At 39.9% G+C, this 24,543-nt stretch overlaps 2 protein-coding genes across 2 annotated transcripts in view; one reads left to right on the forward strand and one right to left on the reverse strand.

Moving 5' to 3' along the window:
- Window positions 1-214: 214 nt before the first annotated feature.
- Window positions 215-16,243, forward strand: HIGD1C (HIG1 hypoxia inducible domain family member 1C; the record flags this gene model as incomplete). Its single annotated transcript, XM_082850584.1, is given in 4 exon segments — window positions 215-308; window positions 5,394-5,465; window positions 5,468-5,527; window positions 15,876-16,243. Coding segments are annotated over 4 exon segments (291 nt in total). The 3' UTR covers window positions 15,941-16,243.
- Window positions 16,244-20,585: 4,342 nt separating this feature from the next.
- The window catches only part of SLC11A2 (solute carrier family 11 member 2), a 31,946-nt gene continuing 27,988 nt past the window's right edge, over window positions 20,586-24,543 (reverse strand). The window contains exon 17 of the mRNA XM_082850892.1: window positions 20,586-21,231. Coding sequence (XP_082707018.1) covers window positions 21,151-21,231 — 81 coding nt within the window. The 3' untranslated portion in view covers window positions 20,586-21,150. The remainder of the gene's footprint in view (window positions 21,232-24,543) is intronic.

The following is a 24,543-nucleotide window of genomic DNA, read 5'->3' on the forward strand; positions in this document are numbered from 1 at the left end:
GATCATCATTTACCTCTTTGTATATTTTTCTTTCCTCCACCCCTAAACAAAATGAAAGGACTCCACAATGCAAAGGGTGAAGGAAAGATAGCTGTTTATTTCAGTTGAGCAGACAAGCATGTCAAGCAAATGAAGACAGAAGAACACATAAGAGTATATTGGGAGACGGAAACAGATTCTTTTTGATTATCCCCTACTGTTACTAGAGAGAAAAATGTCTTCAGATAACCAGCAGTCAGCAGATGAGGACGAAGGCCTGTTATCCAGACTGATCAGGAAATGTAGAGATTCCCCCTTTGTCCCTGCAGGTAAGTACAAGCCTTGACTGGATACTGTGAAGCTGTTTCTAATAAAACAATAATGCCTTACCCAGTATCTTTGAGTATTGAAATAGTTTATATAATTAAATGTTTTCAGATAATTGGAGCTAACCCTTTCTATGCATGAATGAGTTACACTTTCAACACAGTTTCTAGTGTATGGCAAACCCTCAGTAAATATTAACTCTTATTATTATGAAGCATCAATTTTTTATTCTGTTTAAACCATTTTCATTAGCAGTCTATCGAAAATTACTAGTTCCCAGCCAATCTAAATAGGATTGATTGAATGGACTGTAACTTTTCTGTAATGACTCAGAATCAGCAGCTGCAGTATCAGTTTATTATTACACAGAGCCTATTAGAGACTATTGAGATGTATATAGACGGTCCTCAACTTATGACTTTTTGACTTTAAGATGATGACAAAGCAATTCGCATTCAATAGAAACCATACTTTGAACTTTGATCTTTTCCTGGCCTAGCAATATGTAGTATGATACCCTCTTATGATGCTGGGCAGTGGCAGCTCCCAGTCAGCCTCGCCATCATGAAGGTAAACAACTAATACACTTAACAACCACTCTGTACCCAACCATCCTGTTTTTCACTTTCAGTACAATATTCAATAAATTACATGAGATATTCAACACTGTATTATAAAATGGGCTTTGTGTTAGATGATTTTGCCTAACTACAGGCTGATGTAAGTATTCCAAGCACATTTAAAGTAGGCTAGGCTAAGCTATAATGTTCAATAGGTGAGGTGTATTAAATGAATTTTTGACTTACAGTATTTTCAACTTATGATGGGTTTTTCAAGGTGTAACCCTGTCATGAGTTGAGGAAGATTTACATGTCTCTTTGTTCTCTAATCAACTCCAAACTTTACTTTGTGTGTGTGTGTGTGTGTGTGTGTGTGGTACGCAGGCCTCTCACTGTTGTGGCCTCTCCCGTTGCAGAGCACAGGCTCCGGACGCGCAGGCTCAGCGGCCACGGCTCACGGGCTCAGCTGCTCCGCGGCATGTGGGATTTTCCCGGACCGGGGCACGAACCCGTGTCCCCTGCATCGGCAGGTGGACTCTCAACCACTGCGCCACCAGGGAAGCCCTCAACTCCAAACTTTAAGTTCTTGTGTCGATGCTTATAGACTTTTCTGTTTCTTCCATTACTGTTGGGTACCATCAGAAACTTCTGCTTCTAACGTTCTGTGGTGTCAGAAGCTAGATACCCACGCTTAAAAGAACCATGAGTCAATTCAGAGTAAAGAAGCTCTGAATGAAAGCCTGGGCCTACCTGTACACTTGAGAGCATGAACTTTGTGGTGTTCATGCTCTGTGGCTTGTTGCTGGCTTCCTGATGTGTTCCAGATGCTGAGGTTGATGGTTAAGTAAACTCCAGGTTAAAAAAGTATTATTCTAATTATACCTGGAGTCTTAGCCTCTTTATCCTTTCCCAACATATATTTGATATGTTTACATTTTAAACAAATACTATAGGTATGTGGACTTAAAAAAAACCCCACAAAATCTAAGCACCAATATTATGTTTTAAAATCTAAGCTTTCTCTTCTTTCTCTTTCGGATGCTTTAGCTGCCCTAGGCATTATTATTTAATACTTCAGCCATGCCTCTTTCCTTGTGCTTGCTTTGTCTGGAAACTATTAAAATAACTTATTTAAATCAGATGTACATACAGGGAACTATACTCAATATCCTGTTGTAAACCATCATGGAAGACAGTATGAAAAAGAATATATATATATTATAACTGAATCACTTTGCTGTACAGCAGAAATTAACACAATATTGTAAAACAAATATACTTCAATAAAATTGTTTTAAAAATATATATACAAATCAGACGTACATAACTTTGTGATTAATTCCACAAAAGCCTCTAAAGGGGTATAAGTCATATGTTTCCATTGAACACCACTACAAATCTAGCAACTTTATGTGTCATTATTCACATATCAAAAAGAATCAAAATTTTACTTTATAGTAATATTCTGTGTTTGAAAGTTCCACTTAATTTGATTAAGGCTTGTAAAGGCACAAGAAATGGAGGCAAATAATTTTGTAGTGATTTATTCCTCTTCTTTAGCATTTTTAACTAACAAAACAATTCAAGGACTCAGTGCCACTTGAGCAGATCACTGTAATGAACAGAGATTAATCACTGTGCCTGTTGGAAATTAAATTGTTTTTCCAGAGACATTTAGCGTGATTAAAGTAAAAAGAGAAAAGTGTTTCCAGCTAAATTCAGTTATATTCAAACTACAGAGACATCGTATGGAAAACAGTAAAGGTGCTGACTTTAATCTCTAAAAGAAACAAAACAAATTTCAGTTAGAACAGAGTATTGATTTGATAAGGGAAGAGAGCCAAGTTTTTGCTAGAAAAATATCTGATCAAATTTGTATATATATTATTGAATAGTTTGTTAGCTATTGTTTTATTGAGAATATCTCCTAAGTATTTTCTGCTGCAGGACAGAGTATCCTGTCAATAATTTACAGAACACTTTAATTTGTTGTCTTAACTTCTGTCATTATAATTTATTCATATTATTTAAAATCTTATGAATACTGCTAAGGTCTGTGTGTACATTATATGTATTTAAACTCTGTGTTGATAGATTATTTGTTTTTGCTTCTTTCACGTAACATTTCATAGTACATTTCTGTATATTAGTACTTCCTATACTTGTAATTTTTTTATAGCTATGGTAGTTTTCCCTCTGTTTGGGCCATTTGGGTTTAGTTTTTCCTCATACATAATGTAGCCACAAACATCTTTGTGTCAACTTCTTGACTTTTCTTTTGCTTACTTCCTTGGAGTATGTCCCCAAAGTAGAATTTCCAGGGCAGGAAGCATGTTCAGTTTAATGTCACTTATTATATGTCTCCAGAGTTCTTTCCAGAAAGATTTGGCTAAACTTACAGAGCTTTCAGCATTGTACGTGTTTCTCAATGTACCTGCCATTGTCGTTTTAACTGTTATTTGTTTTTTGCTGTTTTTATGTTTGTCATTTTTATTTCAATTTCACTTATTACTAATCAGCCTACAAAATATACATATAAATGTGATTATTTACTCTGATTCTTATTTCCACTTATTAAGTATACTCTGAGAGAATAAATAGATCCTCACCCACCCACAGAGACAAACATGTGCCAATGGTTAATCAAAACTTGCTATCGTCCATAAACATCAATTGCATTTCTATATACTAACAACAAACATATGGAAACTGAAATTAAAGACATAAGACCATTTACAATCGCTCTGAAGAAATGAAATGATTAGGTATAAGCTTAACAAAACATGTACAGCATCTGTACGCTGAAAAAATACAAAATGCTAATGAACGAAATCAAAGAAGAACTAAATAAATGTAGAGACTATTGTGTTCGTGGATTGTAAGACTCAATAAAGATGTCAGTTCTCCCCAAACTCATCTATGGGTTTACTGTAATTCCTATCAAAATCCCAGCAATGTTTTTTTGTAGACAGAAACAAGCTTATTCTAAAATTTATATAAAGGCAAAAGTTCTAGAATGGCTAAGACTACCTCTTTTAAGAAAAAGTATCAAGTAGGGCTTCCCTGGTGGTGCAGTGGTTAAGAATCCGCCTGCCGATGCAGGGGACACAGGTTCGAGCCCTGGTCCGAGAAGATCCCACATGCCGTGGAGCAACTAAGTCCGTGCACCACAACTACTGAGACTGTGCTCTGGAGCCCGCGAGCCACAACTACTGAGATGGCGTGCTACGACTACTGAAGCCCAGGCGCCTAGAGCCCATGCTCCACAACAAGAGAAGCCACTGCAATGAGAAGCCTGCACACCACAACGAAGAGTAGTCCCCACTCACCACAACTAGAGAAAGTCCGCACACAGCAACGAAGACCCAATGCAGCCAAAAATAAACAAATTTAATAAATTTTAAAAAAAAGGCAGTTGATCTCAAGGATGGATACCTTTAATAATAATTTTTTTAAAAAGTATTAAGTGGAAGGAATCACTCCTACCAGATACTAAGGCTTAATATATAGAGTAATCAACAGTGTGGTATTGATTAAGGGATAGATGCATAAATCAATAGGAGAGAAGAGAGATCCCCCAAAATAGAGCCACACTTTTATTATGCAAAAGTTTCCTTTACTCTTATGTCAAAATATAGCATTTTTGTCCTTGTCACTTTTTTTAAGTCTGCCTTACCCCCTTTTAGATGTTATAAATATGCTGTTCTCTTTTCTTCTAGATTTTGTTGATATTTTTATTTTCATATTTAATGCTAACCCATCCAGACTGTTTTTGTAGGGTCTGGTGTAAGATACAAATCCAAGTTAGTTCAAATAGTTTTTCCCTTGTCTGTTATTTGGTTATCTTGATTTGTCATGGGTTAAGTTCTTACAGTGTTTCAAATCGCTTTCTAGAATTTTTCCTATTCAGTTGATTCCTATTCAGTTTTCTGTTTTAGAGTGAATTACACAGAATCTTGGTTGTCCCAGCAGTATATTCACCCCTTGACATATGTAGTGAATACAGAAATATTTGTATGGGCTTCTGGAATTTTCTAGAATCACAGTTCTTCCCAGAGTCACATACTTCTCATGCAAATATTCACACCTTTTTACCTCTCATTAAAATTTAATATCTCATTTTCACAGAAGAGTAAAGTTCCTTTCACTTTACTAGATTTACTCCTTATTTAATAACAAGTAGAGAGGAATAAAGCCAAACACCCAAAAGCTGTGAATGCTGAGATTTTGGTTGGTTCACTCACTGGTTAAGTGACTTGCCCCAAATAAAAGGCTTACAGCCTATAAATCTGAAGCCATGCCTCAGGAAAATTAGAAATTACTAGACAAGTTACTACACTATACAATTCAGGTTTTTCCGGGAAGAGTCAAAACTGCAAATATTGAATCCATGAGTGAAGTATCCTTTGGTATCTTGCCTGCTTATCTTCCAGGTACTGATCCCTTGCACAGTCTTTTATTCAATTCTCTAAGCTCTTGGGAATTTTAGCCTGCTATTTATATAATCCCTACTTTTTTAATTCACAGGGATAGCAGGCTTTATGACTGTGGGGTCCTATGGTCTTTACAAGTTAAAATACAGAAGAGATCAGAAAATGTCCATCATCTTATTCACATGAGAGTTGCTGCCCAAGGATTTGTTGTAAGAGCTGTGACTCTAGGTAACCTGCTTAATTTGTATCTTGTGTTCAGCTGTCTTTGAGAGTATTTTGATTTATTCATCCATTCATATTAGTATTTTTATTTATTCATTCATATTCATTCATGAATATTGGGTCAAGATGATGTAATGGAGGAGGAAGGGTAAGAAAGACAGTGATCGTCACTTGGTTGAGGTTGCTGCCCAGTTATAGGCTTAATCTCTTGGTATTTTAAGCACTGAAAAAAAAAACTCAGTAGGCAAAAGGTACAGACTTCTAGTTATAAAATAAACGAGTCATGGGGATGGAATGTACAGCATGGTGACTATAGTCAATAATACTGTATTGCATATTTGAAAGTTGCTACGAGGGTAGATCTTAAAAGTTCTCATCACAAGAAAAAAATTCTGTATATATGGTAATAGATGTTAACTAGGCTTATTGTGACCATTTCACAATACATACAAATATAGAATCATTATGTTGTACAACATAAATTCAAATTGTATGTGAATTATACTTCAATCTAAAAAAAGAAAAACCCAGTGGAGAACTAGGTTATAGTTTCTGTTATCCTCTATAGTGAAAGGAGCAGTGAATAGTTTATACCCTGTATAACTCAGCTATTCCAAGCCTGAGCCATAGGTAATTTTTTATTAGTCTATAAGTTAAGCAATATTTACACAGTCAAATCCAAAGAGTGGGTATAAAATTATCTGGTTGATTCAGGTTATATCAACAGCTAAATCATTTAGTTCTAACAAGGAGTCTACTTTGGGACCTAAATTACCTAAAATTTTTGTCTACATTAAATGAGAACAAGTCACAGTGTTCTTAGCTCCCCTTCATGCTGTGCAAAGTAGAATCAGCCTGAGTAGGTCTAGGATTATGGGATGATGGGTGTGGGGCTTGCCTATAGGGAGTTATATGGTAATTATCTTTTTACTATGAACTGTGATATGAGTCTTGAACAAAATACAACAAGAAACTTTACTATGAAGTAACAGGCCTCATTTTCATCATTCAGAACACACTTATGAGCATGAGCTATGTGCAAGGCACTGTGCTGGTCTAGAGATACAGCAGTGAAACTAACTCTCTACCCTCAACTAGTTTAATCTCCTTAGGGAGAGAGATCAAGAGCAGGAGAAGACAATATAAAGTCAGAGGTACTACAATAAGATTAACACAGGTTGCTATGGAAGCACAAGCACAAAGGAGAGCGTTTAACTAGGGCTGAGAGTCCAGGGAGGCTTCTCTAAGGATGCAAACCATGTGATGAGCCAAGAATGTAGAGGAATTAACTAAGCAGAGAAGGAGGTCAGGATTCTAGGCAGAGGGAAAAAAACAAAGGCACAGAAGCATGGCATGTTAGTGGAACTCGACACAGTTTGGTATGGTAGGTGAATCAATCAGTGTTTGATGAGACTGCAGAGCTAGGAGTAGTAACATATAGTAAGAGATTTATTTTAGGTATTTGGACTTATGTAATTGTGAGGCTCTTTCTTATGTATCAGGATCTGGGACCTGAAGTGGGCAGAGCAAGCAGTTAGAAAAGGCAGATGAAAAGTGAGAGAAGCAAGAAAAATCTGGAACCTGCAAGGATGAGCTGAAAACACACAGGATGGTCTGGAATCCTTATGGATTTCTTACCATCTCTAAACCTCCAAATGTGATGATGGAGTGACATAGAAAAGCCGATGCCCCTCATCCTGGAGCTAAACATGGACCTGGCCAAGGAGTCAGAGAAGGTGAAAGAGGAAATTCAGCAGGAGCCATGGTAGCTGCACTCCTGATTGCTGCCCCATGCCAGCCAGGTGGGCCAGCAGATAAGCAAAACTATGCTGCAACAGTGCCTTCCCAGGTCAAAAGAATTTGCTGGCTGCTTTACTTCTACCTTCTAAATCTCACGCAAAATGTCTCTTGTGCAATTTTTCAGGGAATGAAAGGAAAGGAATTCTGGAAAATCTAGTTATAGTTTAGCTAAGTTGATACATTACAAATCCGTCACTGTCTATCCCTTGTCAACCTGGCATCCATATACACCTCTTTTAATACACTTACCTTCAAATAAAGACAATGGTAAAATCAACCATCCCTTGTATAACCAAAAACATGCTAACTCTCTCCTAAAAGAGGATACAAAATCCCTTTGTCCATCTTTGGGTGATGTTGATTCATCTTTGAGCTGAGTCATATTCCCTTTTGATATCCTGTGACTTAAATCCTGAGATATAAAGTTAACTACTATTAACACTTCTTATATTAGATGGTAGGTAAATGGAAATGGCAAATAGAAAAAGAAATTGGTGACTGTATACACGTGTATTCGTATCAAAATAAGGGGGCTTCCCTGGTGGCACAGTGGTTGAGAGTCTGCCTGCCGATGCAGGGGACACAGGTTCGTGCCCCGGTCCGGGAAGATCCCACATGCCGCGGAGCAGCTACGCCCGTGAGCCATGGCCACTGAGCCTGCACGTCCGGAGCCTGTTGCTCCGCAACGGGAGAGGCCACAACAGTGAGAGGCCCGCATACCGCAAAAAAAAAAAAAAAAGAAAGAAAAAAAAGGAAGAAATATTCATAACTATCACAGTCTTTGTTTCTGCAACTGGTCGGATGATCATGGCTCATATTATAACTATATTTTTCCACTGGCCATTTCATCCACCCTTTGCCTTCCGAAAGCACCTTGGCTATTCATGGTTATTTGACTGGGTTGTTGACCCAAACATTCTGAAATGATCTGGGTCATTAATGATCCTTCCTGTACTGGGTATAATTTTCCACCTTCTTTAATCACATGACATGGGACTACTAAGAAAGGCCCCAGAAGGTATACATTCCAGACACACTCCTCCTTACCCTACCAGTATAGTAACAATTTACCCTTGATAGATCAAATCAATGTAATGGACTAATGTGATGTCTTGTGGAATAGAGAGATGATCCAGGTCCTGCAGACTAGATTGTGGCATAGGGCTGGAAAGTTCACACAGCCGTGAGACTGAACACTGAAAGTATACTGCTGGCCCTGCCAGATGAAAGCAATCTGCTTCTGATGGTCTTTACTAAAAGGTATACAGAAAAAAGCAATCAATCAGAGTAATAGCTGCAAAACAAATAGCAAAAATTGTGTTGATTTGCTATAGCAAAGTTTATAGAAATCCATTATCATTCTCCAAGATCCATCTGTCTTCTGGCCAAAGAGGCAAAATGAATGGAGATATGGTAGGAATCACCACCCTGGCATCTTTAACGTCCTTGATGATGGCACTAGTCTCTACAATCCCTCTGGGAATGCAGTATTGCTTTGGTAATAGAAGCATTTAGAATGGCTTACACTGCACTTCCCTGATGGCACAGTGTTAAGAATCGCCTGCCAATGCAGGGGACACGGGTTTGAGCCCTGGTCCGGGAAGATCTCACATGCTGCAGAGCAGCTGAGCCCATGTGCCACAACTACTGAGCCCGTGTGCCGTACCTACTGAGCCCACATACCACAACTACTGAGCCCACGTGCCACAACTACTGAAGCCCACGTGCCTAGAGCCTGTGCTCAGCAACAAGAGAAGCCACCACAATGAGAAGCCCACTCACTGCAACTAGAGAAAAGCCTGCACACAGCAATGAAAACCCAACGCAGCCAAAAATAAGTTAATTAATTAATTAATTTTTTAAAAAACCAACAATGGCTTACACTTGGCTTTCCCTACCAGAATAGCCCTTACTCCCCAGGTCAGGGAACCAATGTGAGGATTCTGATAGCTGCTGAGTACGTCTACTCCGATTACACATTCCATAACTGGGGAAATAACATAAGGTAGGTTCAGGGACCCACCAGACCAACTGTAAAATAGACCCACAGCGGGCTTCCCTGGTGGCGCAGTGGTTGAGAGTCCGCCTGCCGATGCAGGGGACACGGGTTCGTGCCCCGGTCCGGGAGGATCCCACGTGCCGCGGAGCGGCTGGGCCCGTGAGCCATGGCCGCTGAGCCTGCGCGTCCGGAGCCTGTGCTCTGCAACGGGAGAGGCCACGACAGAGAGAGGCCCGCATACCACAAAAAAAAAAAAAAAAAAAAAAAATAGACCCACAGCAAAACTCCACTGACCTGACCATAAACTCCTAGTTCGACTGGTAGAACACACTAATTCTCCAGGCATTAGTATCAATTCAAAATCAATATTTAACAATGTCCCACAAATGTGATTATTTCCCCTTCCTCTTGCTGAATAGTCATAGGTGCCTTTGGGGAAGACTAGAAGGAGGATTTATAGTATTTGCATTTTTGGCTGTGAAACAGGGTCTTTCCTTAAGGAGATCTGACCTCTCGTTTATTCCAGGGACTTTGGGTCTATGAATTGACTCAAATTTGGGAATTGGTTGAGGGGCCATGGCTCTCTATGGTGATGATTCAAGTCAAATTTCTGTTCGCCAGACCTAGAGCTTTTCTGCTCACATGCTGCTCACCGCTTTCAACTCTAGGTACAACATGATCAATTAGCCAAAATGCCAAAGATCTTTGTGGCTTAGACTATATTGATTACTGCTTAGGCTTTGCTGCCCATTACAGTAATCATGCTTTCCTTGTCTTTGTCAATTAAAAGCTGCCGCTTGACCCCTGCCACCCCACAATCCCATCATCCCTACTGAACTCAGGGAGCCCAGAAATTCCTACTGTCATTTCTGGCTTATAGGAAATCATTACCATAGACCCCTTCAAGGAGGGCAGGGCTGCCTTCACAAATGTACTTCTCACAGCTCTGCAGAAGGAAGGAGATATATTTAGGGGGTGAGTGAGCAGGATAAATCCAGTCTAACATTCCAATCTCCCTAAGCCTTTGGATACCTTCCTTTATGGCAAAGTTTCTCAATCTCAGCACTACTGACATTTTGGACTGGATTATTCTTTGTTGCGGAGGACTGTCCTGTGCCTTACAGAATGTTCAGCAGCAGCCCTGGCTTCTACCCACTAGGTGCCAATGGTACCCACCCGCGCTGTGAAAGCCAAACATGTCTCCAGACATTGCCAGATTTCCCTGGGGAACAAAATTGCCCCAGTAAAGAAGAATCACTGCTGTACCATGGAAGTATACTAAGGAAGTTCTGGTATTTCAACTTCATTTAGTGGAGACTACTTTTTGGTCCAAGTTTCAGCCATTCTCAGACAGAGGGAAGGACTGTTTCTACTGGCAAAAGAGTCTCAATAAGATATAGGGGCTCAAGGACCCAGTTTCACTGAAATCTGCTTATATGTCCCCATTCCAATTTTCAGAGTCCCACGCCTTCCAAAGCAGTGCTCTAAACTTTTTTTCTTTTTAAATATTTATTTATTTATATATTTGGCTGTGCCAGGTCTTAGTTGTAGCACGAGGGATCTTTGTTGCGACATACAGGGTCTTTTTTAGTTGTGGCATGCAGGCTCTAGTTCCCTGACAAGGGATCGAACCCCTGCCCCCTGCTTTAGGAGTGTGGAGTCTTAACCACTGGACCACCAGGGAAGTCCCCAATGCCCTGAACTTTAACTTAAGAGGTGTTATGAGTTTGGGAATTTAATTTGCCTCGTGATTAGTCACTCACAGGATTAGCCCCTGTGTACATTTTTCGAAAATACCAGTCTCAAGGCTACAGGAGTTAAAAGTTTCTTTTTAGAAGGTCATAAAGCTTTCAGGTCCCTCACAAGACCTTGAGCTAGGAATTTAAAGCCATGAGCCCATCATCTAGTTTTCCCAAGTTCTCCAGCACACTTAAAAGTTACTAACCTTATTATACTCCTTATTTCCACTAAATGTTCTATGACAATAAATACTTGATCCCCCAAAGCCTTGCTTTCTATAGGCACCTGATTAAGGGTATCTGCAAGGTGATAATTTTTTTAATGTTTTGCTACCACATGCCATGGACTGCTAGCATACTCTTTGCCACTGGAGGGGAAAAAAAAAAAAGCCCATTAATACCTTTAAATATAATCAGATCAGAGAACCAACTCCAGATAACCCAGAACCAATTCAGAGAACCAATGCTCAGAGTTATGTTCCTCTGGAAGCTTCCAATACCAAATTCTGGATCCGTCAGGTTCAATCAGAGAAGGAAAACTACTAGTAGTGATATATAAAAAGGGATTTATTATAGAGATATGACCTTAAGCAATTTGGGGAGCTGGCTAAACAGTCCATGTTAGGTTGTTGGTTATATTTCTAATGCTGGCACCTGAAGGTAACAAGGCGGCAACTGGGAAAGAAAACTAAACTAGAATCTGCAAGGGTGAGCTGGAACCCACAAAGACAAATGGAAACTTGAGTCCGAGTCTTGCTGACTCCAACCTTGATCATGGCATGACCTTTAGGAAAAGTTGGCACGCTCTATCATGGAGCTAATCCACACCTGGCCCAGGAGCCAGAAAAGCTAATGGAGGAGATCCAGAACGAGCTGAAGGATTTGTGGGCCTGACTGCTGCCCATCAACAGCGAGGTGAGCCAGCAGATAAACAACAACATACACAAGCTGTAACAGCACCTAGTGCTCTGCACCAAGCCTTCCAAGTGCAAAAAGAATTTGGTAGCTCCTGCTTCAACTTTCACCTTCAAATCTCAAGTAAAATGTCTCTCATGGCCAAGCTAACCTGGAACTATGCAGGGAAGGGAATTCTGGAAAACACAGTAACAGCTTAGTTAAACTGATATAAAACAAATCCCCCAATAGATTTATATGGTTGCTAGTTGAGGAGTAAAAAGATGAAGTGAGCCAGTGAAGGGTTTAAACAGGGGAGTAACAGTCAGAACAGCATCTAAAAGATGCCTGCTGGGAGACTTCCCTGGCGGTCCAGTGGTTAAGACTCCACGCCTCCAGTCCAGGGGGTGTGGGTTCGAACCCTGGTTGGGGAACTAAGGTCCCACATGCCACTCGGCCAAAAAAAAAAAAGATGCCTGCTGTACAGAAAGATCAGAAACAGGCAATATGAAACTGTTTGTTTAGGGATACTAAACAGACAGTCACACTATAAAGGCAAGGAAAACTCTTATCATAAAATTCAGAACAGTGGTTACCTATGAAAAAGGGAGGGGAATATGATCAGAAAGGGAAACCTGGAGGCTTCCAGGATGCCTGTAATATTCTACTTCTTGACCCATAATTACAGGTGTTCATTCTACAACTATCTGTTAATCTGGTCATTTAAGTTTTATGAACTATTTTCCATGCATATTTATATCACCATGAAGAAAGTGTTAAGAGGAAAAGGAAAATGATTAGAGATGATTTGCAAAGGAGGGGAGAAAAAAGGCAGAAGCCAATGAGATGATGAATTGGATATGAATTAAGGCAGTGGCAATGGCAACAGAGAGGAGATGGATTCTAGAAATACTGAGGACTCAGCAACTAAGTGATTGGGAAAAGTAAGGAAGGAAGAATCAAGGATGACTCCTAGGTTTCTGGTCTGGGCAACCAGATGAAAGGTTTGCCTTTCACACATAAAAAGAATGAAGAAGGGGCTTCCCTGGTGGCGCAGTGGTTGAGAGTCCGCCTGCCAATGCAGGGGACACGGGCTCGTGCCCCGGTCCGGGAGGATCTCACATGCCGCAGAGCAGCTGGGCCCGTGAGCCATGGCCGCTGAGCCTGCGCATCCGGAGCCTGTGCTCCGCAACGGGAGAGGCCGCAACAGTCAGAGGCCCACATACCACAAAAAAAAAAAAAAAAGAATGAAGAAGAAAGAACAGGTTTGGTGAGAGGATGAGTACATATTGGATAAAACAATAATAACATACAATGAGTGCTTATGATGTACAAGTCACTCTGCTTTATATATCATTATCTCATTTAATCTTAATACCTACTTGGACACCACCTGGTGTATTGCAGGACAACTCAATACTGATGTCAACCACGTGGAGCTCACATCAGATGCCCCAGGTTTAAGGACATGGTTCCCGAAAACACCGCCCTTCTTTCAGACACTGCCATTGGGGTTTCCCAGACCACCTGCACTTCTGACCAACTGGCTACAAATTCAAGGTTTCCCAAGACTTCCTCAGGTTTGATATTTCACTAGAAGAACTTATAGTACTTAGGGAAGCACCATACTCACAATTACAGTTTCATTATAAAGTATACAAATCAGACCCAAATAGACACATAGGGTAAGGTCTGGGAGGGTCCCAAACTCAAAATCTCGCCCTGTGAAAAAATATATATATATATCGCCTTGTGGAATTGGTGCATGTCACCCTCCCAGCACATCCGTGTGTTTACCAACCAAGAAACTCCACTGAGCTTCAGTGTCCAGAGTTTTTACTGGGGCTTCATTATGTAGGCATGATTGACTGAATCACTGGCCACATGACTGAACTCAATCTCCAGTCCTACTCCCCTCCCTGAAAGTCTAATCACATGGCTGGTCTTCTAGCCACATCCTGAAGCTACCTAGGAGTCCACCATGAGTCACCTAATTGGCATAAATTCAGGTATGACTCAAGGGGCTCATGACCAGACAAAGTCTTTATTAAAGGACAATACGCAATGAGGTAGGTACTGTTATAATCTGTTTTACAGATAAGGAAACTTAGGCTTAGAGAGGAAAGGTTACCTGTTCACAGTAACATGGGCAATCTATTCCAGAGCCTGAACTCTTAATTTTATATTATACTGACTAAGATGCCTATGGAAGATGTCTCTAAATTACAGTACTCATACCCTAGTTGATGTATAAGGAGGTCCATGGGGACATGGGAAGAAAATATTTTTATCTTAAAAACAAAAAAGCGGGACTTCCCTGGCAGTCCAGTGGTTAAGACTCCATACTCCCAATGCAGGGGGCACGGGTTCAATCCCTGGTCGAGGAACTAAGATCCCGCATGCATGCTGCACCGCGTAGCCTAAAAAACCCAGAAACAAAAAAAGCTTTACCAGTATACAGACTGATCGTAGTACATTTATATGGTTTATAAATAAATGTGCATTTTGAAGAACATGCTCAACATATTTACTTATATACAATTTTAAAGTTTTGGAGGCCGTAACTATGGGATATGGAAATGTCACATATAATATAATCTATACATGGGTCTCACATTCAGAAGAGAGATCTAACTTGCTTACCAGTGAAGCAACAGGTGTGAATGAGGTGAGAAAAGGGTTGGGATCAGAACTCCAGGGAACACCAACATTTAAGAGGTAGGCAAGAGGTTAATAATTATTTGTGCAGATATCTAATTTGCTATCTAACTGAGATGAGAACTAACTTACCCTTTAGGCTCTGTGCACTTTTTGTAGGTATTAACAGGAGGTGTCAGAAATAAAGCTGAAGGAAAATGAAGTAAAGGTTTAGTTCAGACAATCTACTAGAGAGCTGATGCCTTGACAACTGATATGGATGGGAAGAGTGGTGACTTGTAGTTTAAATCTGTGACTCCCTAACTTGCTTTATTTGTTTGTTTGGTTTTTATAAATTTATTTATTTATTTTTGGCTGCCTTGGGTCTTTGTTGTTGCGTGCAGGCTTCCTCTAGTTGCGGCGAGTGGGGGCTGCTCTTTGTTGTGGCACACGGGCTTCTCATTGCAGTGGCTTCTCATTGCGAAGCACGGGATCTAGGTGCGCGGGCTTCAGTAGTTGTGGCACGCGGGTTTCAGTAGTTGTGTCACGCAGGCTCTAGAGCACAGGCTCAGTAGTTGTGGCGCATGGGCTTAGTTGCTCCGTGATTTCGGATCTTCCCAGACCAGGGCTCGAACCCGTGTCCCCTGCATTGGCAGGCAGATTCTTGACCACTGTGCCACCAGGGAAGCCCCCTAACTTGCTTTGGATATGAACATTTGCTGATATCCCTGGAATTCACTGAAGCAGCTCCTCTCTTCCTCAGGATATTTTCCCTGGCCACCTCCCCCTTTCTGCATGGCCCTAGGACCTCATCCTTGGGGAAGATGTACATTTACCTCATCTGCCTAAACATAGCTAATTCATCCACTGGACTGTAAATCCCTAGAAGCAGGGATTCGATCCATTCACCTTGCTTTTCTTCAGAATACTGAGTACTAGTAGACACTGAATAGATGTTTTCTAAGTTGAAGTGCCTATTGTTTTTATCTCAAGATCTAGCCAAATCTTCCCACTTTCCTTTCTCACCAATATTTTAAAATTCAAACTTTAGTGTGTCATTGTAATGTCATAAATTCAGATTTATACTGATCCCAAAGGGCTCTTAGATTTGTTTTTTGTTTTTTTTTTCCTGGAGTCACTCATATGATCCAAGCCAAAAATTAATAAGATAGAGGGCGTTTGTTTGTTTTTTAATTGTAGGTTGGTTTTAGAAAAAATACAAGTGAAGAAATTCAGTGTTTGTTTCCCATGGATACTCTATTGATACACATCTTTTGGTTTCTAGGTGTTCTCTATTCTATGTATAAGGATTATATTAGACCTCGATCCTTCAATGTGTCCAAAAAATGAAGCTTCAGACAAGAAAAACAAGAAGCCTTCTGAAACCTATTTATTATGAAGAATTTTTAATATGTAGCAAATTATACTGCAGAAGTTTCAGCTGGAATTCTCATAGACTTCAGCTGTTTAAGAAGTTGATTTCCAAATCAACAAACAGAGTCAGCTCAAAAATAGCCTTCTTGATGTCTTTCAAAGGCTAGGCCATGATTTTCTGACTTTTAAAATTTTTATTTTCTAGTTAGTGGCAGAAAATAATCTATATTACGCCAAATCAATCTGAAAATTAGGAGTTATATAGTGGCTACAGAAAAATTTTCTCTATCCGTATTAAATGTGATGCTCTATTCACAGTTTAATTCTCCACAAACAGGGCAAGGCAATTAAGGCTTTCATAAACTCCTTTCTAGAATGGGCAAAAATTACATCAGAGGAGAATGGCCATGTTGTTATTTAAATCTGGTTCACCACTGTGCACCTCACTCTTACATAAAAACGACTATTTTACCACAAACGTAAAGGTCTTAACATTTAAATATTTGTGTATTCATTTTTATACTTGTTGAAAGTACTTCTAGGAGTACAAAGGTAAATTGCTAAAAAAAATCCCTTTTCCCTCAGATGGCAGTATTGAGGGAAAAAAGGATTTAGTCCAGAAGTGCTACTGCCAATCTGGTATGACACTGTAGAAAACACAAGAAACAAAGAAGAGATTAAATGTTAAGTATACCTGTGGCATCAAATGCCTCTGCAATTGCCCTAGGGTTCTAAAAACTAAGCTAGACCTTGTGGAAGTCATAACTGCCATGGCTCAGATTTATTCCCTGACTCCAGGCCTGGGAAAGAAAACAAAACAAAACAAAAAAATACCCACTAAGATAAAATCAAGAATACACTGTAATATTATCTGTGGTGCTGATTTCCCCTTCCTTGATGCCTGTAGTGGAGGAATACTCTGACAGGAAGGTGAAGTCTAGTGTTTGGGAAGGGAAAGACACAGGAAGATCTGAAAATATATCCACATTCTAGACATTACCCACTGTTCTGTGTATTATATACACTCTTCTCTACTGGCACAGGGTAATTATTTTAAAAGTTGCCATCTGTACCTATCATGAGGCTCTTCTAGTGCCACCAACAAGTACACGTTTCAGTCAACACTGTCCTCCATAGAAAATAGGCAAGGAGGGACTTCCCTGGTGGTGCAGTGGTTAAGAATCCGCCTGCCATTGCAGGGAACACGGGTTCGAGCCCTAGTCCGGGAAGATCCCACATGCTGTGGAGCAACTTAGCCCGTGTGCCACAACTACTGAACCTCTGCTCTAGAGCCTGCAAGCCACAACTACTGAGCCTGTGAGCCACAACTACTGAAGCCCACGCGCCTAGGGCTGGTGCTCTGCAACAAGAGAAAACACCACAATGTGAAGCCCGCACACTGCAACGAAGAGTAGCCCCCGCTCGCTGCAGCTAGAGAAAGACCGCGTGCAGCAACGAAGACCCAGTGCAGCCAAAAATAAATTAATTAATTAAAAAAAAAAATAGGCAAGGAAAGAATCCAACTACTTTATTCTACTAGGGTAAATATTCCAGCAGTTGGCTCTAATATGTTCCATGAAAGTCAGAAAAATTTAAGATGGCTGGAATAGAAATGTCATCCTTCATGTTGATTACACAATGAAAAGATACTTCTAATCAGGCTACCAGAAAGATCCCACTCTCTCAATATACGCTCAGCAGTAAAAATAGATTAACTGAAGTGTTTAATCAGAAATGGGCTTTTCTCACAAAACCCAAGAGATTCCAGAATTTTGTCATAATCTTACTCTGAAAGTATTAAAGTAATATATTTATTGCTTGAAAAAAGCAATGAAAAATATTTATTAAGAGTATTATGGGACTTCCCTGGTGGCGCAGGGGTTGAGAGTCCGCCTGCCGATGCATGGGACATAGGTTCGTGCCCCAGTCCAGGAAGATCCCACATGCCGTGGAGCGGCTGGGCCCGTGAGCCATGGCCACTGAGCCTGCGCGTCCAGAGCTTGTGCTCCGCAACGGGAGAGGCCACAACAGTGAGAGGCCCGTGTACCGCAAAAAAAAAAAAAAAAGAAAAAAAAAAGTATTATGCATGAGAGCTCACAAATTATGTTTAAATTAAAATGTAAAATCTTGTATGGAGAAAAGTTAAGTATGCAGGATGCCCATTTACCCACATTAGCCTGGGTAAAGATGGGAGGCCGTTGCAGGAGGACCTTATAAATAGATAAAATACAGTACCTGAATTTGCACAATACTTCTGGGGCAAAGGTTTGGTGGCTTAATATCATAATGTTTAAAACTGAGAAGGCTATTTTCATCATCTGCTGTAACCTCTGCCTCACTGACTAATTAAACTATTCCATGTGCCTGGATATGCTCTGCCTGCCTTTTATATTAAGCCAACACACAGGTAGGTAGCAGCAGCTGCTCAGTAACAATTATTTAATTGCATTTTTCTAACATTCTGGGTATACACTGTCAGAGCATCCTTTTAAAAAATTGACTCCACAGTGTTAAACCCCAGGAACTGAGTGAGTATATGCATCTAGGTTAATCTTAAGATTGAATATATTGGGATTTCCCTGGCGATCCAGAGGTTAAGACTCCACACTTCCACTGCAGGGAGCGAGGGTTCAATCCCTGGTTGGGGAGCTAAGATCCCACATGCTGCACAGCACGGCCAAAAAAAAAGATTGAATATATTAATATCTATATAAGCACATAACATAGAAATCCAGATTTGTAAATCATAAATTAAAGAATAATTAAATATTCTTAACTTAGCATAAAACTTTACCCAAGACTCACTCTTTAGACATCAATCTTCTCTACTGGTTTTAGCATGATTCAGTTTGCTTTATTATCAAATTTTCTGATTACAGGAGCTATATGACCTGAGGGGTATACTTATAAATTTTTGTAAACTCTAGTCTGTTCCTAGTAACATACAGTTAAAGAATGGAGAAAAGCTACAGAAATTCCTCAAGTACTTAATCTCTGGTTTAACCAACCACCTTATCTTTTTATGAGTTGCAAAACAGGATTTTTTTTTTTTTTTTGCTTTTTTTTTTCTTTCCCCAAATATTCTCTGGTAGTGAAACTACTGAGAAATGAAATTGCCCATGGAGGGAGGAAAATCCAACAAACTGATTCATCTAGATTGCTGTCTCTGTATAAAGAAACCAAAACGCTGAAACTCATTTTTTAAGTCGCTTTTTCAAGTAAAAGCTGATAAGTGGCGTTAACTCAGTTTCATTTTTGAGATCAGAAGGTCTCTAACCTAGGTTGCAAGGATGCCGCTCTTATCAGAAGTTTCAAGGGCCATGAAGTAGAAATGAGGGAATTTGAAAGTATCATCTTGGAAAAAATCCCTGCCACTTAGAGGATCAAATCATTATAAATGAACATAGGCAATGTCTGAATTTTTTTAAGTCTTATTGAAAGGTGCTAAGTTTTAAAATAAGGCAGAAAAAAATAAAATAAAATAAGGCAGAGGGGTTGGATATTCAATTTTTACGCTGAAAGAGAAAAGTGATGCTCAAACACACAAAGGCTGCAGGGTTTGCAAACTCAATGCCTTTGGGGCTGGAAGGAAATGAAAGAAGGCATGGATGCCACCTGGAGTATATTCCATTAAAAATGGATAGCTGGGCATGAACTTATATATACTACCGAGTGTAAAATAGATAGCTAGTGTGAAGCAACTGCATAGCACAGGGAGATCAGCTCGGTGCTTTGTGACCACCTAGAGGGGTGGGATAGGGAGGGTGGGAGGGAGACGCAAGAGGGAGGAGATATGGGGATATATGTATATGTATAGCTGATTCACTTTGTTATACAGTAGAAACTAACACACCATTGTAAAGCAATTATACTCCAATAAAGATGTAAAAAAAATGGATAGCTGCCACTCAGTTTAAGCCAACTGCACTTCCATGAAGGAACGTGGGCCCAATGTTGAAAATCTTCTGACTTTTCAATCAGATCGTTATGTAGAAACTTTCAAGTTTTAAATACTAAATGTTTTATTATAAAAATTTTATGGAAAAAACAAATCCTGGTTAGGAACAGGGGGATCAAAAAATATCTATAAGCCACATGTAGGCAGGCAGCTTGTGACATGTGGACAACTCTTCCAAGTCCCAGTCTAGTTCTCATCTCATACTATTATACTTGGTATATATAACTTAAAACGCTTAGCATTCCCTAGGAGAGTCAGCGTTAGAAATATTAGCCACTCCGGGAAATAGACTTTGGACCTAGAAATGGTGTTTGGAGTGTTAATGGGAAAAGTGGGAAGAAAAGACATGGTGGGACTATACACACATCAGAAAGAAAACTAATACCTCCATTATCTTCTGTTGGGACTTACAAAGTTAAATGTTAGAATTCTTTTTATACCTACAACTTAAATGCTAGAATGGGCTGAGTTACAATGCAGCAGGGAAAACTGATCATTGGTTTCAGTGTGATTTCTGGATCCTGTTCGTAGGCGTTAAGCTCTTTGGAAAATACCATCATATCTCTGAAAAAAACTCAAGAAAAGCAACAAAGAAAATAACAATCACAAAGCACACCGACAACCAGGATTAAACATGCCAAATAGAAGAAGTGTTTTCTTTGGAAATGATGTGCTAGAATCAGTAGTCACCAAGGTTCGGTCAATAAAACTCAAAGTGAAATTTAACTGGCTATAGTCAAGTATCACTTTAAAAGTAAGTCAGCTTGACCAGTTCACTTTGAAAAAGAACAATGCTCCTTTTCCTTTGTCACTTGCGATCCAGACAAAATAAATACCTGATTTATCTGAGCAACATTTGTTAAAAAAATACAAAAGATCTATCATTTTTATATAACCTTAAAACTCTACCCAAACTGATATGTTCAGGTTTACCTAAACGTACACACAGATATATATTTTAAATTCCAGAAGTCGAGACACAAGCCCATAGGGGTGTGTGACCATCATGGGCTAAAAATTTAACTCTGGCAGTTGCAAGACTCTCCAGGTCTCTGACCTACACTTAAAGCTGTCAGCTTTTAACACCCGTCCCATGAGGAAATCTTTGCCTTCTGCTCAAAATGGTTGACCAAAACTCACCACTGAACTAACAGAGATACGTTAACAGGACACTTGGCACAAAAGGACTAAGAGAAAGTGGGTCTTATAGAGTCTCTCAGGCTGTCAGTCATCTAGACACAAGTGAGTCAGCATCCACGGTGTTCAGAAGGTAGAGTTCAGGCTGAACTGTCAATCCCAGACGTAGGTACTGAGGACAAAAAGATGGAAAAGGGTTAGACTGATTTGCAAGTATTTAAATATTGAATTTGGCATTTAAGTACCTATAATCAGCATGTCAATGTAGGTCTTTTTTCAGTTCTATATAGACTTTCATTTCAGAAAAGAAATGGCTTACAGATACATGAATGGTTTATTGTATACAAAATAATTGCTAGGAGCCGAAATAGTTAAAGATTGAGATGGTACCAAATGCCCTCAGGAAAATTTGCACTTTGACTATCCTTGCGACACACTCTGCCTCAGGATGATTGTTTCTGATCAGGATATTAAGAGCAAACGCACTGCGAGCTTTTGTACTTTAATACCAAGTGTGTTAGAAATAAAATTCAGGGAATTTTCTGGCTGCCCAATGGTTAGGACTCCAGGCTTTTACTGCTGAGAGCGCAGGTTCAACCCCTGGTCGGGGAACTAAGATCCCACAAGCTGCCCAGCACGGCCAAAAAAAAAGAAATCAAATTGCAAATAATCTAAATCCTGACCCTATTAGCTGGGCCCTATTATCCTTTGGCACATGAGCAAAGCAAAGCCTTTCATTAAAAAAAACAAAATGGCATGTACTAAGAGAAGAGATGAGCTACGGGTCCCAAACGTTTATCAGGCTGAATGAGAGTCACTTCAGCTGCTTTTAAAACACGTTGTCAGACCCACCCCTGGAGACCTGAATCCAGATGGTTTGTGTTGGCATCTGTGAAGTTGTATCTTACTTTTTCTCTCCTCCGAATTCACCATGGGACAATCACTGAGTCTCCTTTTAGCGCTACTGTTATTACTTGGGGTGTTAGGAATGTTGTTGCCCCTTGTCAACAACAAACTCTTTTTGGCCTATCAGTTGCCTCACCTGCATAGAGGCTGATCCTTTTGTTATAAGAATTAAATGAAATCATGAGTGCTCAGGATGCCGAATGCACACTATAAATTCATAGAAAGAAAATGTTTCTATTATATAGTGGAAAAGGAACTGGAGTTGGGGTCAAGCTCCAACTCTGCCCCTTCCTATGACCTTGAGCAAGTCATGTATCTTTCTGGAGCCTTATCCTACTTATTTGTAAAATGGGAATAAACGCTACATTTGAAAATGTCAAGTACGTTAATAAGCTATCTCACGTTAGTCTTCAGTAATTGCTGTGCCACACAGCATGCGGGATCTTAGTTCCCCAACCAGGGATCGAACCTGCGCCCCCTGCAGTGGAAGTGCGGAGTCTTAACCACTGGACCACGAGGGAAGTCCCAGTCTTCAATAATTTTTTAACACATTACAAATTGCCCTGTATACCTCACAAGCTTGTGATGACTGTGTGAAGATGAAACCAAATGGAGCCCAAGATAAAACTATTCTCAACTAGTGGGCTAGGAAATTACTGAGTCACACTGGCCTTAGGGCAGAACAACGGGACTTCAGACTTCAGCTTGCTTACTCACTTTAAGGTCTTATGACTCAAGCTTTAGTAACCAAGAGCGATTGTCAGATACACTGACAATTCACTGCAGTCTTTTCTCAAGTGAGCTAAGGTGGTGGGCTTCTTCATTATGTAGAAAGCAAGGGTTGCATTTTTAGTCCCATGACCTCCAGGTTGTATCACTTAGATGACTTAGCAGAGAGCACTCCTTCATTGGAGAAGTTTGTCATATTGCTCGGAGGCACTAAGAAATGGGGTAAATTGCACAGGAATTGGCTAAACCTTTCAAGGGCAGAGAGGTATGCAAATGAATAAACTATTAGTCCTTAGTTATTGCTGGGGTAGGATCATAGAGGGCCCTGCCCATTTTCCACACCTACCTGAAAAAGCATTCAGGTACTTTTTAAAATTTAGCACAGGCCAAACAAAATTAGCCTACCAGCTGGCAGCTTTTGATCTAAACCATATTCTAGCACTCATCAGAGTATCAAGCAAAGTATCTTTGATATGTTGCTGTTCTTGGAGCTGCTAAACACCAAAGCTTGGTGTCTTAACTGTGCATGAAGTGTATACTATATATTACATAGCATGACTGGTAATGATGATGTGGGCTCTGGAATTAAGCTACTCAAGTTCAAATGCCAATTGCCCACTTTTTAGTGATGTATTATTTTACTTTTTGGTCCTTCAGTTGCCTTATCTATATAGAGGCTGATCCTCTTGTTATAAGAATTACATGAGATCATATGAGTGCAAAGACCCCGGCTAGCACATAGCAGTGTGTTAGTCATTTTTAACATTCAAAAGCCAAGGTGCCAAGAGAAGGTGACACATTTGGATGCATTGGTCCCATCCAAGGAAGGAACAGAAAGCACTCCAGAGGGCAGAGCTAAAGGAAATATCTCAGGTCAGGATCTTCAAATTGTTATGCATCCGATTTTAGTTCTGAAATTAAATCCAAAGTAAGGAGTTCCCTGGTGGCCTAGTGGTTAGGATTCAGGGCTTTCACTGCCATGGGCCCGAGTGGAACTGAGACCCCGTAAGCCACGCAGCAAGGCAAAAAAAAAAAAAATAAGATTTAAACAAAAACAAAGTTAGGAGGGAGAGCTAAATGAGGAAGGACAACATGGAGAACAAAATTGCCAGATAACCTCTACGGTGTTACTTACAGTATTCAGCTCCTGTAAGGCAGACAGGGAAAGCTTGCAACAGAGAAAGGGAAAATGAAGTTCTAGTGACACCCTTGAAACAAATTAAGTGCTGACTTAGATTTTCCTGCCATGTGTTTGGTGACAAGGCTAGTAGTTTACTGTGTCTGGGCTCTGTCTTTGTTTTTACTAAACGGTGCCAATATTTCCATTTATATCAGGTCTGCCAAAATGCTTTCATTTTTAACCTAAACAATTTTGGTTTCTCTTTTCAAATACTCACACTTTTCAAATACTCATACTTTTTCTTTGGTAGCATATACAGAATATAAAAGACCTCAATGGTGAAACAAGACTACAGATAGAAAAATGTTCACCTTAGAGCAGAAAAAGGCCAGATGACAATGTTTTTTCAACTTTAAATATGGTAATGATGTAACCTTTAGCAATGGCAAAACTATCTGACTAAATGGGTAATAGAAATTAGTGTTTGGTGTCTGCAATTCATCAAGTCTTCTGGGAACTAAACCTATGTTGAGCCTTGAACGACATAAATTTGAACTGCGTGAGTCCACTCATACATGGATTTTTTCCCCAGTGGTAAATACTACAGTAGTACTACATGACCCCAGGCAGGTTGAATCTGAGAACGCGGAACCGCAGATTCGGAGGAACACTGGACATGAAGGGCCGACTATAAACATGAAAGCCCAACTATAAATTTTACACAGATTT

The sequence above is a fragment of the Leucopleurus acutus genome (assembly GCF_964270905.1).
Source record: "Leucopleurus acutus genome assembly, chromosome: 11".
In the NCBI taxonomy this organism is placed as follows: Eukaryota; Metazoa; Chordata; class Mammalia; order Artiodactyla; family Delphinidae; genus Leucopleurus; species Leucopleurus acutus.